Genomic DNA, 13,768 nt, shown 5'->3' with positions numbered 1-13,768 from the left:
TGACCATGCAGCTCTTCCCATCTAGAAATTATCAATACATCGATTTCCCTGGCCCTCGAGCCTGGGCTTCCTTGTGCTCCTCCTTGGCCGGTAGATTGCAGCAGAAGTGATACTGCCACAGACTGAAGGTTTATACACCCCCCGCCCCCCATTCATATGTTGAAACCTAACCCCCAAGTTGATGGCATTAGGAGGTGGGGCCCTTCAGAGGTGATTAGGTCATGAGGGTGGGGTCCCTCATGAATGGGATTAGTAACCTTTTTTTTTTTTTTTTTTTTTACCATTGACATGAATTCCTATTGCTTAGTTTCTTTTTTTCTTTTTTTTTTTTTAATCAGTCATCAATTTTATACACATCAGTGTATACATGTCAATCCCAATCGCCCAATTCAGCACACCACCATCCCCACCCCACCGCGGTTTTCTCTCCTTGGTGTCCATACGTTTGTTCTCTACATCTGTGTCTCAACTTCTGCCCTGCAAACCAGTTCATCTGTACCATTTTTCTAGGTTCCACATACATGCATTAATATACGATATTTGTTTTTCTCTTTCTGACTTATTTCACTCTGTATGACAGTCTCTAGATCCATCCATGTCTCAACAAATGACTCAATTTTGTTCCTTTTTATGGCTGAGTAGTATTCCATTGTATATATGTACCACAACTTCTTTATCCATTTGTCTTTTGATGGGCATTTAGGTTGCTTCCATGACCTGGCTATTGTAATTAGTGCTGCAGTGAACATTGGGGTGCATGGGTCTTTTTGAATTATGGTTTTCTCTGGGTATATGCCCAGTAGTGGGATTGCTGGATCATATGGTAATTCTGTTTTTAGTTTTTTAAGGAACCTCCATATTGTTCTCCGTAGTGGCTGTATCAATTTGCATTCCCACCAACAGTGCAAGAGGGTTCCCTTTTCTCCACACCCTCTCCAGCATTTGTTGTTTGTAGATTTTCTGATGATGCCCATTCTAACTGGTGTGAGGTGATACCTCATTGTAGTTTTGATTTGCATTTCTCTAATAATTAGTGATGTTGACATCTTTTCATGTGCTTCTTGGCCATCTGTATGTCTTCTTTGGAGAAATGTCTATTTAGGTCTTCTGCCCATTTTTGGATTGGAGGGATTTTGGATTTTAAAGGGACCTCAGAGCTCCCTCACCCCTTGTGCCATTTGAGGACACAGCGAGAAGATGGCTATCTATGAACCGGGATGTGGGCTCTCACCAGATACTTGTCTGCTGGTTCCTTCATCTTGGACTTCCCAGTCTCCAGAACTGAGAAATTTCTGTTGTTTATAAGCCACCCAATCTATGGTATTCTGGTGTAGCATCTGTTCGAGCTGCCAATCCTGTTCATGCCTGTTCTAAGCCTAGACCTCCAGAGCCTTTGCCCACGTCCTGTCCATCTTGGGGGACCCTGCCACATGAAGGGCCCCTGGCTGGACCACTGGAGGAGAAGATACTACAGGGAGGAGGGCTTCAGTGCCCGTTGGACAGCCAGCTGCCCTCCAGAAGTGGAGCTGCCTGCTGCTGACCTCAGATGCAGCCCAGCCCAGCCTACACAGTTAGGAACAAAATAAACGATGGCTGTTTTAAGCTGGGGATCAGCAAGCCTTTTCCTAAAGGCTCAGAGAGTAAATATTTTCCACTCCATGGGTGTCTTAGTTCAGGCTGCTGTGAGAAAGTACCACAGACTGGGTGGCTTGTAAGCAACAGGAGTTTATTCCTCGGAGTTCTGGAGGCTGGAGGTCTGCGATCAGGGTGCAGGCGGGGTTGGGCTCTGCTGAGACCCTCTTTGGGTTGCAGATGCTGACTTCTCACTGTGTCCTCACCTGCAGGAGAGCGGAGGGGGAGGCAAGCTCTCCTGTGACTTTTATAAGGGTACTCATCCCATCACGGGGGCCCCACCCTCACGACCTCATCTAATCCTAGTTACCTCCCAAAGGCCCCACCTCCTAACGCCATCACATTGAGGGGTAGGGGTTCAATATAACAATTTTGGGGAGACACAAACATTCAGTCCACAACAGCGGGCTACACCGGGTCTGTTGCAGCTACAGAGCTCGGCCACTATAGGGCAGAAGTGGCTGAAAGCAGTACATAAACAGGTGGGCATGGCTATGTGCCATCAAAACTTTATATTTTGACACTGAAATGTGAGTTTTGTATAATTATCACGTGTCATGAAATAGTACTCTCCTAACTTTCTCCAACCACTTAAAAATGCAGAAATCATTTTTTGCTCATGAGCTGTGCAAAAAACAGGCAGTGGGCAGATGTGGCCATACTTGGCCTAGCCCTCTTTTAAATCCCTTCCATTTCTCCCTTTATCCCTTCCGTCTGGGCTCTACCATGCCGAGGCCTTTCGTGAGAAGGGCACAGTCCCATGGCACGTGCACCCTCCCCAGCTTGAGGGCATCCGTGCACCACTTCCGCAGAGCTTGCTTAGCTAAGTAAAAGCCAGGCAACACGTCATCCTCCCACCCAGACCATAAACAGCTTTGTGTTGCCCTGAGCCGTTACTCAGGTGGGCCTAGTGTTCCCTTTGGGGTCACAGCTACCACTTTGACCATAGTCACGAAACGTTTACTTGACTGCTTTGCAAGCCCCGTTTTGGGTGTCTGCAAAGCCCTCGACCACCGGGAGCTGGCCCGGCCGAAATTTGCATAGGTGACCTGAAGTGGCCTCTGTGTGTCTCCTATCAGCTTTGCCCTCAGCTTCTCCCCTCTACAGCCATCACCACCTGTCTAGTCTACTTGAGCTGCCGTAACAAAACACCACAGACTGGCCTAAACAATGCATGTATTTGTCACAGTCTGGAAGCTGGACATTCAAGATCAAGGTGCCGGCAGGGTTGGTTTCTCCTGAGGCCTCTCTCCTTGGCCTGCAGATGGCTGCCTTCTTCCTGTGTCCCTGTGTGGTCTTCCCTCTGTGTGGGCGTCCCTGGTGTCTCTTCTCATAAGGATACCAGTCCTATAGGATTAGGACCCCACCCTTATGGCCTCATTTAATTCTTTAAAGCCTCTGTCTCCAAACCCAGTCATATTGGGGTTAGGGCTTCATGTGAATTTGAGGGGGGGGCGGGCACAACTCAGTCCACAGCACCACCGTAGCATCCTAAAACAGGACAGATCTTGTCCTGAGATACCGTGGTGACTCCGGATTGCTTTCTGGATAAAACTCGGATTCTGCCTGGCATCCCGGAGCCCCGAGCCCACCATCCAGCCTCCTGTCACCCACCCCTCCTCTGTCCTTCAGCACACAGGGCCGTTTCCCTGTCAGCCCCTGTGCTCTTCTCCCTTTCCCACGTGCGTGCCAGGCCCTTCTCTCAGCCCAGGGGGCTGCATCTGAGCCCCTCTCTGGAATCCCAGTATTCTTCATAGGTGAGGCCTTTTCAGGCTCTGGGTTGGAGGGGGAGGCTCCTGCTGCCTGCTGGGCTGTCAGCACATCCATACTTCCTCCAGACGGTGTGTCTCTGTCTCCCCTGCCCCTCCGCCCGCGTCTCAGCTGTTTGCACAGGAGAGGTGCTTCATCCTGTCATCTGAGGAGATGGGGGCGGGGGTGACCTCCGGTGAGATCAAGGGCGTTTCACCATCCCACATAAAACTCAAAGCTGATATCTACCCTGCCCCTGTACGCCTCACAGCCAATCAGTCTGCTCACAGCTGTGACGTTTGCAGGCCCTCGTAATAAAACTGACAGGAGTCACCCTGCAGGGCACGGGAACACCTGAGACCTCCCACCACTGAGTTACGTCAAGACCAAACGGCTTGGACGCCCAGCCATCTGTGGGCAGACTCTCCTTTTGTCCTTGACTTTGGTCTAGCTCAGTGGTCTTCAAACCTCAGGGTGCATAAGCATCACTACTCAGGGTCGTGTACAACCAAAACATGTCCTGAATTCTTAGTTTACACCCGCAAACGTGCTGTCTTGAGCCTGATCCTGAGTCACAGGGCGGGCCGCAGTGTCCCGGTGATCCTTCTGGAGTAGGGTCTGGACCAGCCGTAAACCAACGCATGCCGCTGCCCATCTGCAGCTGGGGTCTCAAAGCTGGCGCCCTGGGATTGGGCTTGTCCTAGACCAGCGGTTCTCACCCGGACAGTGTCTGGGGACATCTGTGGTTGTTCGAGCTGGGGGCACCTCTGGCATTGAGCGGGTGGAGACCAGGGATGCTGCTCCACAGCCCAGAGTGCCCAGGGCGGCCCCCTACAGAGAGTGATGGGGCTGCAGTGTCAGCATTGCCTGGATCGCGAAACCCTGCCCTAGACAGAACAGGCTGTTTGATCTCCTGGCCTGGAACAAGGTCAACAACCGCCCGCCTCACTGGTTCCCTAGGTGGGGCCCCCACCAGATGGAGACACAGCTTTTGACCTGAGCTGGGTCGCTGCGGGAGCAGGGGAAGAAAGCCCCAAGCTTGTCTCTACTCCCTCGGGCCCTCGGCTAAAGGACAAGACTTGCCCTCCACTGCGGGAGACACTTTGCCTCTGCACCCTCAGTTGGTACCACTTGGTGTGCTGGGTCTTCAGGACTGGGGGCAGAGACCCTTCTGGAGGTGGAGGCCATTGGCACGCTGGGAAGCCAGGCAAGAAGGAAAGCATCACTGCAGTGCTGCTGGCCTCTTACCCAGCAGAGGCAGCACGGCTCAGTCCAGAGAGCTCCAGGTCTGCGCTCACACTTGGACTCCAGCACTCCCGCCCTTGCAGCTTGGGCAGCTCAGACGCCTTTGTCAAGCCTTCTGAGTGGCTTCAACGGCATGGCTTTTAATCGTCCTCCCAAAACCCATCCCATCCGTTTTCCTTGCCGGTTTGGGTTGGTCCACACCTCTCCCATGTGACTCAGGAGAATGTGGCCCCAGCTCCAGGTTAAATCCTGATGGATCTGAGGCAGCCATCCTCGCCCCATTCTCCTTAGCTGTGCCCTGTTTGGAGCAGGTCGTGTGGGACCCAGGCTGGAAAAGAAGCCATGAGGGGAAGCTGGCACAAGAAAGCATACACAGAACATACGTAGAACATGTGTAACAGTAGAAAATGGGAAATAGCATGTGGTGGTTTAAAAATATTGCCATAAATTCTCATATTCAGTATTCATTAAGAGAATTCATATTCCATATTCCCATAAATAAATTCACTCCTCCCTTCAAAAGATGGCGCTTAATCCTCTCCCCTTGAGGGTGGGGTGTATTTAGTGGTTCACTTCTAATGCTGAATGTGGCAGAAGTTATGCCATGTGATGTCTGTGGCTCATAACAAGGATAGCTTCCACCTGGTCCTTCCTGTCTCTCTCTGTCATCTCTCATTCTGGGGGAAGCTGGTCGCCATGTTGTAAGAACACTCAAGCAGCATTGGGAAAGCACCAACCATGTTAAGGAGCCATCCTGGAAGCAGATCTCACTACCCCAGTCGAGCCTTCAGATGATGCTGTCCTAGCCGACTTCTTTTTTTTTTTTGGCCGTGCTGTGCGGCATGGGGAATCTTAGTTCCCCGACCAGGGACCGAATTTGTGCCCCTGCATTGGGAGTGCGGAGTCTTAACCACTGGACTGCCAGGGAATTCCCCCAGCCGACTTCTTATTGGCAACGTCTTAAAGACTCTGAGTCAGAGCCCATCCGCACCACTCTCAAATTCTGACCGACAGAATCTGTGAAGATAATAAATATTTATTATTGTTTGCAGCCACATCGTTGGGGGTAATTTTTTAAATTGTATAATCACTTACAATATTCTATTAGTTTCAGGTATGTAACATAGTGACTTGATATTTTTATACATTACAAAATGATCACCACGATAAGTCCAGTTATCGTCTGCTACCATGCAAATTTATTGCAATATTATTGACTATATTCCCCATGCTGTATATCACATTCCTCAGACTTACTTATTTAAGGACTGGAAGTTTGCACCTCTTAATCTCCCTCACCTATTTAACTCATCCTCCCAACCCCCTCCCTTCTGGCTACCACCAGTTTATTCTCTGTATCTATGAGTCTGTTTCTGTTTTGTTATGTTTATTCATTTGTTTTATTTTTTAGATTCTTCACATAGTGGGATCATGTGGTATTTGTCTTTCTCTGTCTGACTTATTTCACTCAGCATAATACCCTGTAGGTCTATCCATGTCACAAATGGCAAGATATCATTCTTTTTTTACAGCTGAGTAATATTTTATCGTGCACGAGTACACGTGCGTGCACACATATGTGTGTGTATACCTAAGTATCCGTCGTTAGACGAATGGATAAAGATATATATATCTCCTTTATCCATCTATCTATCAAGGGACACTTAGGTTGATTCCATATCTTGGCTCTTGTAAATAATACTGCAATGAACATAGGGGTGCATAATCTTTTTGAATTAGTGTTTTTGTTTTCTTCAGAAAAATCCACAGAAGTGGAATTGCTGGATCATATGGTAGTTCTATTTTTAATTTTTTGAGGAAGCTTCATACTGTTTTCCATAGTGGCTGTACCAACTGACATTTATTAGGGTTAATTTTTAACTCTGCAATAGAAACTGATACATAATATAAATACTTACCAATAGTAAAATAGGCAAATGAAATATAGTCAAACAAATGAATAGCCTTCGCAGTTTGAGAGGCCCAGGGCAAGAGTACAAATGGAAGCCAGCATGCCATGTCTAAATATTTCAACATTATAGACCAAGCTGGCAAAAGTTAAATACAGTACGTTCTGTCCCACCTACCTTAACAAATATACCTTTCTAATGACCAAGAAGAAAAAAAAAGAGTGATGCTAGGTTTACAGTTGTCAAAACATCAAAGGTTATCATTACTGTGCGTGTCTGGGCATTCTGGTGATGGGCTGATGATGTTTGGGTGTCTTAAATAAAATAAAAACATACTAATTCATGAATGATTATATATTCTGTAAAATGTGTTTTAGGTGCTTTCATTTCAGCGTGAATGATGTTTGTGTAATCAAGATTTTCATGTCATTTGAGTTTTGTTACAATAATGACCCTGTCATGGGCTGACTTGTGTCCTCCTAAAATTCATATTTGGGTGTTAGGTATTGGGGGTTAGGACTTCATTGCTAACTAAAGAATGTGACTGTAGGAGATGGGGTCTTTAAAGAGATAATTAAGGTAAAATGAGGTATTAGGTGGCCCTGATTCAATATGACTGGTGTCCTTATAAGAAGAAGAGATTAGGACATAGACACACATAGAGGGAGACCACGTGAAGATGCGGGGAAAAGATCCCTGGGACCCCGGCGGGCCAGGACCCCACCTGCGATTGGGCTGCTCCCACCCACCATTTCCCAAACGCCTGACTGTAGGCCATACTAATATTTCCTGAGCACCTGCTATGTGCCAAGCGCCACTGTCTTGCCGGCAAATAGCTTGGGACCCACCGCAGTTCCTGTGGCTTCATGTTGGTGGAAGGATTGCATCAGGCGGTGCTGGGAGGGAAAATCAAGCAGGGTGAGGGGGCAGGATGATGGGTTACAGGGCCCTGCTGCTCTCCAACAGGGGCTCAGGAAGGGCTGGAGAAGGAGGTGAGGAAGGGAGCGAGCAGGTGTGGGAGGGGATGGGAGCGGAGGGCCTTGGGAGGGTTCTGAGCAGGAGGGTGACGTGGTCAGGTCTGTGCTTTGAGAGGACCCCTCTGGCTGCCAGGAGGACGAAGAGATGCTGGCTAGGAGATGGGCAGGGGTGATGCAGCGGGCTCCGCTTGACCTTCAGCACCGCGCTTCCCTCTCCCTGGCAGGTCCCTCAGCCCCCAGGACGGCCTGGATAACACCCCCCCCCCATGTTGTCCCCATTTCTCCATGGCCCTCCCCACTGGGCAGTGAGCCACTTTGGGGGGCAGGAGTGACACTGCAAGCATCACATGTGAGTCTAGCATTGGCCCAGAATGTGTGCGAAGGTGCCAGTGGACAAGTGCTGCCAGCCGTCGTCCCTCTATACTCAGGTCTGCCTGCCTCTGAGCTGTGCACACGCCTTGCCTCATCCCCTACGGCAGCGGTCCCCAACCTTTTTGGCACCAGGGATCGGTTTCGTGGAAGACAAACTTTCCATGGCCAGGGGGAAGGGGATGGTTCAGGCAATAATGCAAGCGACGGGGAGCGGCAGATGAAGCTTCACTCGCTCTCCTGCCCGCTCTGCACCCCCTGCCATGCGGCCCAGTTCCTAACAGGCCACGGACCAGTACCGGGCTGTGGCCCGGGGGTTGGGGACCCCTGCCCTACAGGGTTTGCGGGAACTTCCTTCTTTTAAAAATTGAAGTAGAGTTGATTTACAATATTGTATTCGTTTCAGGTGTACAGCAAAGTGATTCAGTATTTTCTTTAAAGATCTTTTCTGTTATAGGTTATTATAAGATACTAAATATAATTCCCTATGCTATACAGTAGGTCCTTGTTGTTCATCTATTTTCCATATAGTAGTGTGTATCTGTTAATCCCATATTCCTAATTTATTCCTCCCTCCCCTCCCCTTTGGTAACCGTAAGATTGTTTTCTATGTCTGTGTGTCTGTTTCTGTTTTGTAAATAAGTTCATTTGTATTATTTTCAGATTTGACATATAAGTGATATCATATAATATTTGTCTTTAACTTACTTCACTTAGTATGAGAATCTCTAGGTCCATCCATGTTGCTGCAAGTGGCAATATTTCATTCTTTTTTATGGCTGAGTAATATTCCATTGTATATATGTACCACCTCTTCTTTATCCATTCCTCTGTCGATGGACGCTTAGGTTGCTTCCATGTCTTGGCTATTGTAAATAGTGTTGCAGTGAACATCGGGGTGCATGTGTCTTTCTGAATTAGAGTTTTCATCTTTTCTGGATATGTATCCAGGATTGGGATTGCTGGATCATACGGTTGCTCTATTTTTATTTATTTATTTATTTATTTTAATTTTTGAAGTTTTTGGCTGTTCCATGCAGCTTGTGAGATCTTAGTTCCCCGACCAGGGATTGAACCCCGGCCCTCAGCAGTGAAAGTGCTGAGTCCTAACCACTGGACCACCAGGGAATTCCCATCTACCACTGGACCACCAGGGAATTCCCATCTATTTTTATTTTTTAAGGAACTTCCACACTGTTTTCCATAGCGGCTACACCAATGTACATTCCCACCAACAGTGTAGGAGGGTTGTAGGAACTTTCTTATATGATTCTTATTGGTATTGGGCTAAAATCTTTGCCGATACCCTTCCCCGACAAACGGGCTTTTACATTTGAGGACTGTCTACTGGTGACTGATATTCAGCATGGTGAGGAGCGTGGGGATCAGAAAGATCTGAGTCTGAATCAGGCACTTGTCACCTATCCTCAGAGTTTCGTCTTCCAGACACTGGGGACAGACCAACAGATGGACCTACAGACAGCTGGCAGTGCCTTCTCTAAGGGCAGGAAGGTAGGGATGAGGTGAGGCAGACAAAAGGCCTCAGCCCTGGGCTTCCTTCAGAACGAACCACAAGCAAGAGCTGGTTCTTATAGGTAAAGAGTTCTTAGTTTAGCGTTAATCGACCTTCCATGATTTTTCTCAACTGTGAAAATGGGGACGAGGCTGGCTCCGAGCACTCAGGGTTGCTGTGAGATTGTGTTAATTCATGAAAAGCGCTTCCAATGGCGCCTGCGCTCACAGAAGAAAGGTCTTGGACTGGAGGCATCCAAGTGGCTGATGTCTAGTGTCAGATGGCATTTTTGTGCTCAATGCAGGTTCTCGAATGCCGGGATCTAACGCTGCCGGGTTCTGTGTTTATCTGTGGTTCTAGTGCCCAGCCTCCGATGGCTTTTCCCCTCCCAGCTGCTGGAACCAGCTTGGCCATGCAGCCCGCTCCTGGACTTGGCCCTGCCCTGATCCCGTTTCCCAAGGCCGCCCAGCCACCCAGGCCCATCACTCCAGCGGGGTACGGCGGGTACCAGCCCCACCCCAGCCAGGACCTTGGTTACGGCGGCCAGCCCCAGGAGCCTGTGCCGGCGGCCACCACGGCTCCCTCCTACCAGGTATCAGCCCGACTTTTCTCTGCCCAGCACCAGTCCTTCCTTGAAAACACAATCCAGACGGGCCATCACCCTCCTGATGCTCCCATCCCTGCCCTTAGAGGGGATGGGGGCTGGGCTTGTCCTTCCCGGGCCTTTCCGGTGCTGACGATGCCCCCTTCCTGACCCCGAGCTCTAGGACCGCAGATCTGGCAGTTGTGTTTCCACGTGGAATCGCCAAGGCGTCCCACGCTCCATGTGGCCCAGCCCCCTGAGCCTCTGTCACCCACAGCTTGTTCCTGATTTGCTTGGCCAAGCTCGTACCCACTTGGCTACGTCCCCTCCCTCCTTTACTCCCCTTTGCTTCCCCAGGACCTCTGGGACTTCTCCCAACCTACCATCCTGAGCTCCTGCCCTGCTCCCAGGGCCTCCTCCCGGCCTCTTGGATCCGTCTTCACCTCCATGCAGTTAGTCCCTGCTCCACTCAACAGCTCCTATCTCCCTGTGAACCAGCCGTGCTTCCTGCTGCCCCAGGCCCTTCCGGCACCCCGGCCCCGCCTGCCCACCCAGCCCCTCTCCTGGCGCTCACAGTCCTCTGCTCTGACCAGCTTCTGGGTCTCCTGCCAGCCCACCCGCTGACCCCCACCAGGGCCTCCGCTCCCTGCCAACCTGGCCAGGAGCCCTGTCCCCGGTCTCCGCACGCCTGCCTCCTCCTCCGAGCCGTCCCCGGCAGCCCTTGTCCCGTTGCATGTTCCTCAGAGCACGTTTGCTCTCAGACATTAGCATCAGTTCTGAGGGAGCAGGCCACACCCCTCTCCCTGCTCGCTGCGTCCCCAGGTCCCAGAACAGAGGCTGGTACGGAGCAGGAGCTCGGGAACCACATGGATGCAGGCCTTGCAGGGGGCGAGGAGGGGGCCTTGCCCCACCCTGAGCACCTTTGTCCTGCTCTGTGTTCCCCATGGAAACCCTCTCGCAGGACAGTTACAGCTATGGACCATCGACAGCCGCTGGTGGCTACGAGAACAAACGGGACCCGCCACCTGCTGCTGGCCTGCCTCAGCTCCCAGCCATGGCCACGGCCACGCTCTGCCCACCAGGTGGGTGGGTCTCTGCAGGGTCAGGATGGGGGCAAGGGGGCCTCGCTTACATGGGAGGGACCCCAGGAAAGTCAGGTTTCAAGCGCTTCAGGTTCACAGGAAGTGCAGCAGTAGCGTGGGTCTCAGGGCTGTCTCCTCAGATACGCCCCAAAGTCTGCACTAGTCAGTGGGCCCGTGTGTGCGAGAGAGAGGGGTGGGGAAACCCAGACAGAGAGATAGGGGAGAGACGAAGGTGGGGCTGGAAGTGTTTTCCAAGGAGGTGGGTCCTGCTGAGGACTTGGAATCCGAGATGGAAGAGCCCGGGGCTCCGGCCTCCAGCGCGGCTCAGACACCCAGCCTTCACAGCCAGTTGTGCCCAGGCCATGCCAGCTCCTGGCAGCCGGGGGGCAGTTGTGTTGGTCACACTTTCTCTGCTCCCTGGGCCCGGTGTCACAGGGGTGGTCCTGCAGAGGCTGTGCTTGCTCTCCAGGGCCCCAAGGAGCCTACGGTGGCATTGGGTACAACCAAGTGCAGCCCCTGCCACAGGTGCCCACCGCCGAGGCGGGGCAGCCGGCCAGCGCTTCGCCCTCCGCCTCCACCTACCCCCCGGCGAGCAGCGCTCAGCCCGCGGCCTCCTCCCTCTCCACCCTGCCTTCCTCATCCTCGTTCGGCCCAGCCTCCGCCCCGTACACCGGTAAGATGGTGGTTTCCCCCGCAGGCATGCAAGTGCAGGCTGTTTCTTTTATTTGCTGCCGAAATAAATGTGGTCCTTTCCTCAAAACCAACCCATCTCCCCCTCTCATTTTTCTCTCCGCTTCATAGGACCAAGCTACCCGAGCTATGACGCATCCACGTACTCAGCGGTCAGTCCTTACTATCCCCCGCTGCTCCTCCCGCAGATGCGGCCGCCCCCACTCCCAAAGCCCGTGGACTCGTCCCTGTGGGGCGGCTCGGGAAGCAATCCCAGTGCCTGTTGCGCCGACAGCTTCGCCAAGAAGCTACCAGTTGCCACCAAGCTGCCAAAACCCAGGGGTGGCCCCAAGCAGCTCCCACTTCACTATTGTGACATCTGCAAGATCAGCTGTGCTGGTCCCCAGGTCAGCCGCCCCGCCCCACCCCACGCTAGGCAGGCCCTGGACCTTCCTGCCCCCGCGGGTGGGAGAGCCCTCCCTTGCCCCCTGCGACCGGCCAGAGGTCAGGGTCGTTGCCTGCTCAAAAGAGATCTGTTATTAATTTGCAACGCCAAGTGCCCATCAGCATAACCTTAAAACTGCCTGGTGTTCTTGTGAAAGACACGAGAGCGGGCCCAGCGCTGGTCGTTGGCCGCAGAAGCGTGGTCTTGCACCCTGAGGCCATCTGCAGCAGGGAGGCCCTCAGTGCACCGTCCTGGACGCGAGGGCCGGCAGGCGCGGCTGGTCACAGTGCGCCTTTGCTGCAGGGCCGTGCAGGCAGGGCCGTGCAGACAGGGCCGTGCAGGCAGGGCCGCGCAGGCAGGGCCGTGCAGGCAGGGCCGCGCAGACAGGGCCGTGCAGGCAGGGCCGCGCAGACAGGGCCGTGCAGGCAGGGCCGTGCAGACAGGGCCGTGCAGGCAGGGCCGTGCAGGCAGAGCCGTGTAGGCAAGGCCGCAGGTGGGTAAAAGCAGCATGTTCGTGCGCGTGTGCGGGCGAGTGCACTGCTGTCTAAGCAAAGGACCTCCCCAACCACGCTCGCAGGTGGTGACCCACCTCGCTCCCTGCAAAGATCATCAGACGCTAGGGCTGGTCCTCACAAAACACCCCGTGTGGATTTTGTCTTGTTCTTAGTACTCTGAGAGAAAGCTGGCACCGTGGAGGCATGCAGAGACTCCAAATCGCAGGCTATAGAGGTGTGGGAGGAGCCCAGAACCCCTCATCCCGCCCCGACTTCCCTGGCAAAGGGACGAGGGCCAGGCGGCCTGCACTCAGGGCTGCATCGTGAGGATTCTTGGTTCCTCTCACCAATCAAATACAAGGTCTGCTCCTGTGATTCTAGACCCTTCGTGGCATCACGTTGAGCAAGGGTGTGACGCTCCCCACGGCCGTGGGGTGGGACGGAGCATGGGCACGTGAGCATCCCCCGAGTGGGTGTCGAGGCCTCTCTGAGCCTCGTCTCCCCGTGGGACCGGGTTTGCCCAAGCGCGTCACCACTCGGCATAGCATCTGGCACGCAGACATGTCAGCTCCAGTTGTTCCCAGCTTTTTGTTAATGTTAACAGTGCCTGTTCGTTGGACTTTTCATTGAGATAGTGGTGGTTTCATAGGTGGTTGTAAGAAACACCGCGGAGAGGCCCACGTGCCCTCACCCAGCGCCCCGAGTGCTGACGTTTTGCCAAACTACAGTCACTGTCACAGCTGGGATGTTGGCCTTGAACCCGTCCGCTGAGTCAGAGGTCCCAGGTTTTACCGGTCTCACTTGCACCTGTGTATGCCTGTGCGCACGTGCGCGTGCATGCGTGTGGTCTGCTCCGTGCGAGCTCATCACCTGCCCAGGCTCGCGCATCCGCCTCCACCACCGAGATGCCGGGTGCTTCTGCAGAGTCCCTGTGCTGCCCTTTCCTGCTCGCCCCTCCCGCGCCCACCCAGCGCCGCTTGAGACACGGTTAACGTGGAAGCAGCCGCGCATGGCCTCCATGTGCATCGGAAGGACTTGGTTGGTGTGGCCTCCCCGCAGCGGGGGCAGCACTTCTGCCTCTTTTCCGGGCGCCTGTCTCT

General features: G+C 52.8%; 1 protein-coding gene across 6 annotated transcripts in view; it reads left to right on the top strand.

The window, feature by feature from the left end:
• Positions 1-13,768, top strand: part of ZFR2 (zinc finger RNA binding protein 2) — a 45,982-nt gene that overhangs the window by 9,285 nt on the left and 22,929 nt on the right. For all 6 annotated transcript variants that reach the window (XM_082453221.1, XM_082453220.1, XM_082453219.1 and 3 more), the window contains exons 2-5: positions 9,756-9,987; positions 10,940-11,060; positions 11,530-11,733; positions 11,862-12,136. In XM_082453221.1, the coding sequence (XP_082309347.1) occupies positions 9,756-9,987; positions 10,940-11,060; positions 11,530-11,733; positions 11,862-12,136 (832 nt within the window). The remainder of the gene's footprint in view (positions 1-9,755; positions 9,988-10,939; positions 11,061-11,529; positions 11,734-11,861; positions 12,137-13,768) is intronic.

This window comes from Balaenoptera physalus (genome assembly GCF_965194825.1).
Source record: "Balaenoptera physalus genome assembly, chromosome: 3".
NCBI classification, from domain to species: Eukaryota; Metazoa; Chordata; class Mammalia; order Artiodactyla; family Balaenopteridae; genus Balaenoptera; species Balaenoptera physalus.
This window is presented reverse-complemented; position numbering and strand designations above follow the sequence as displayed.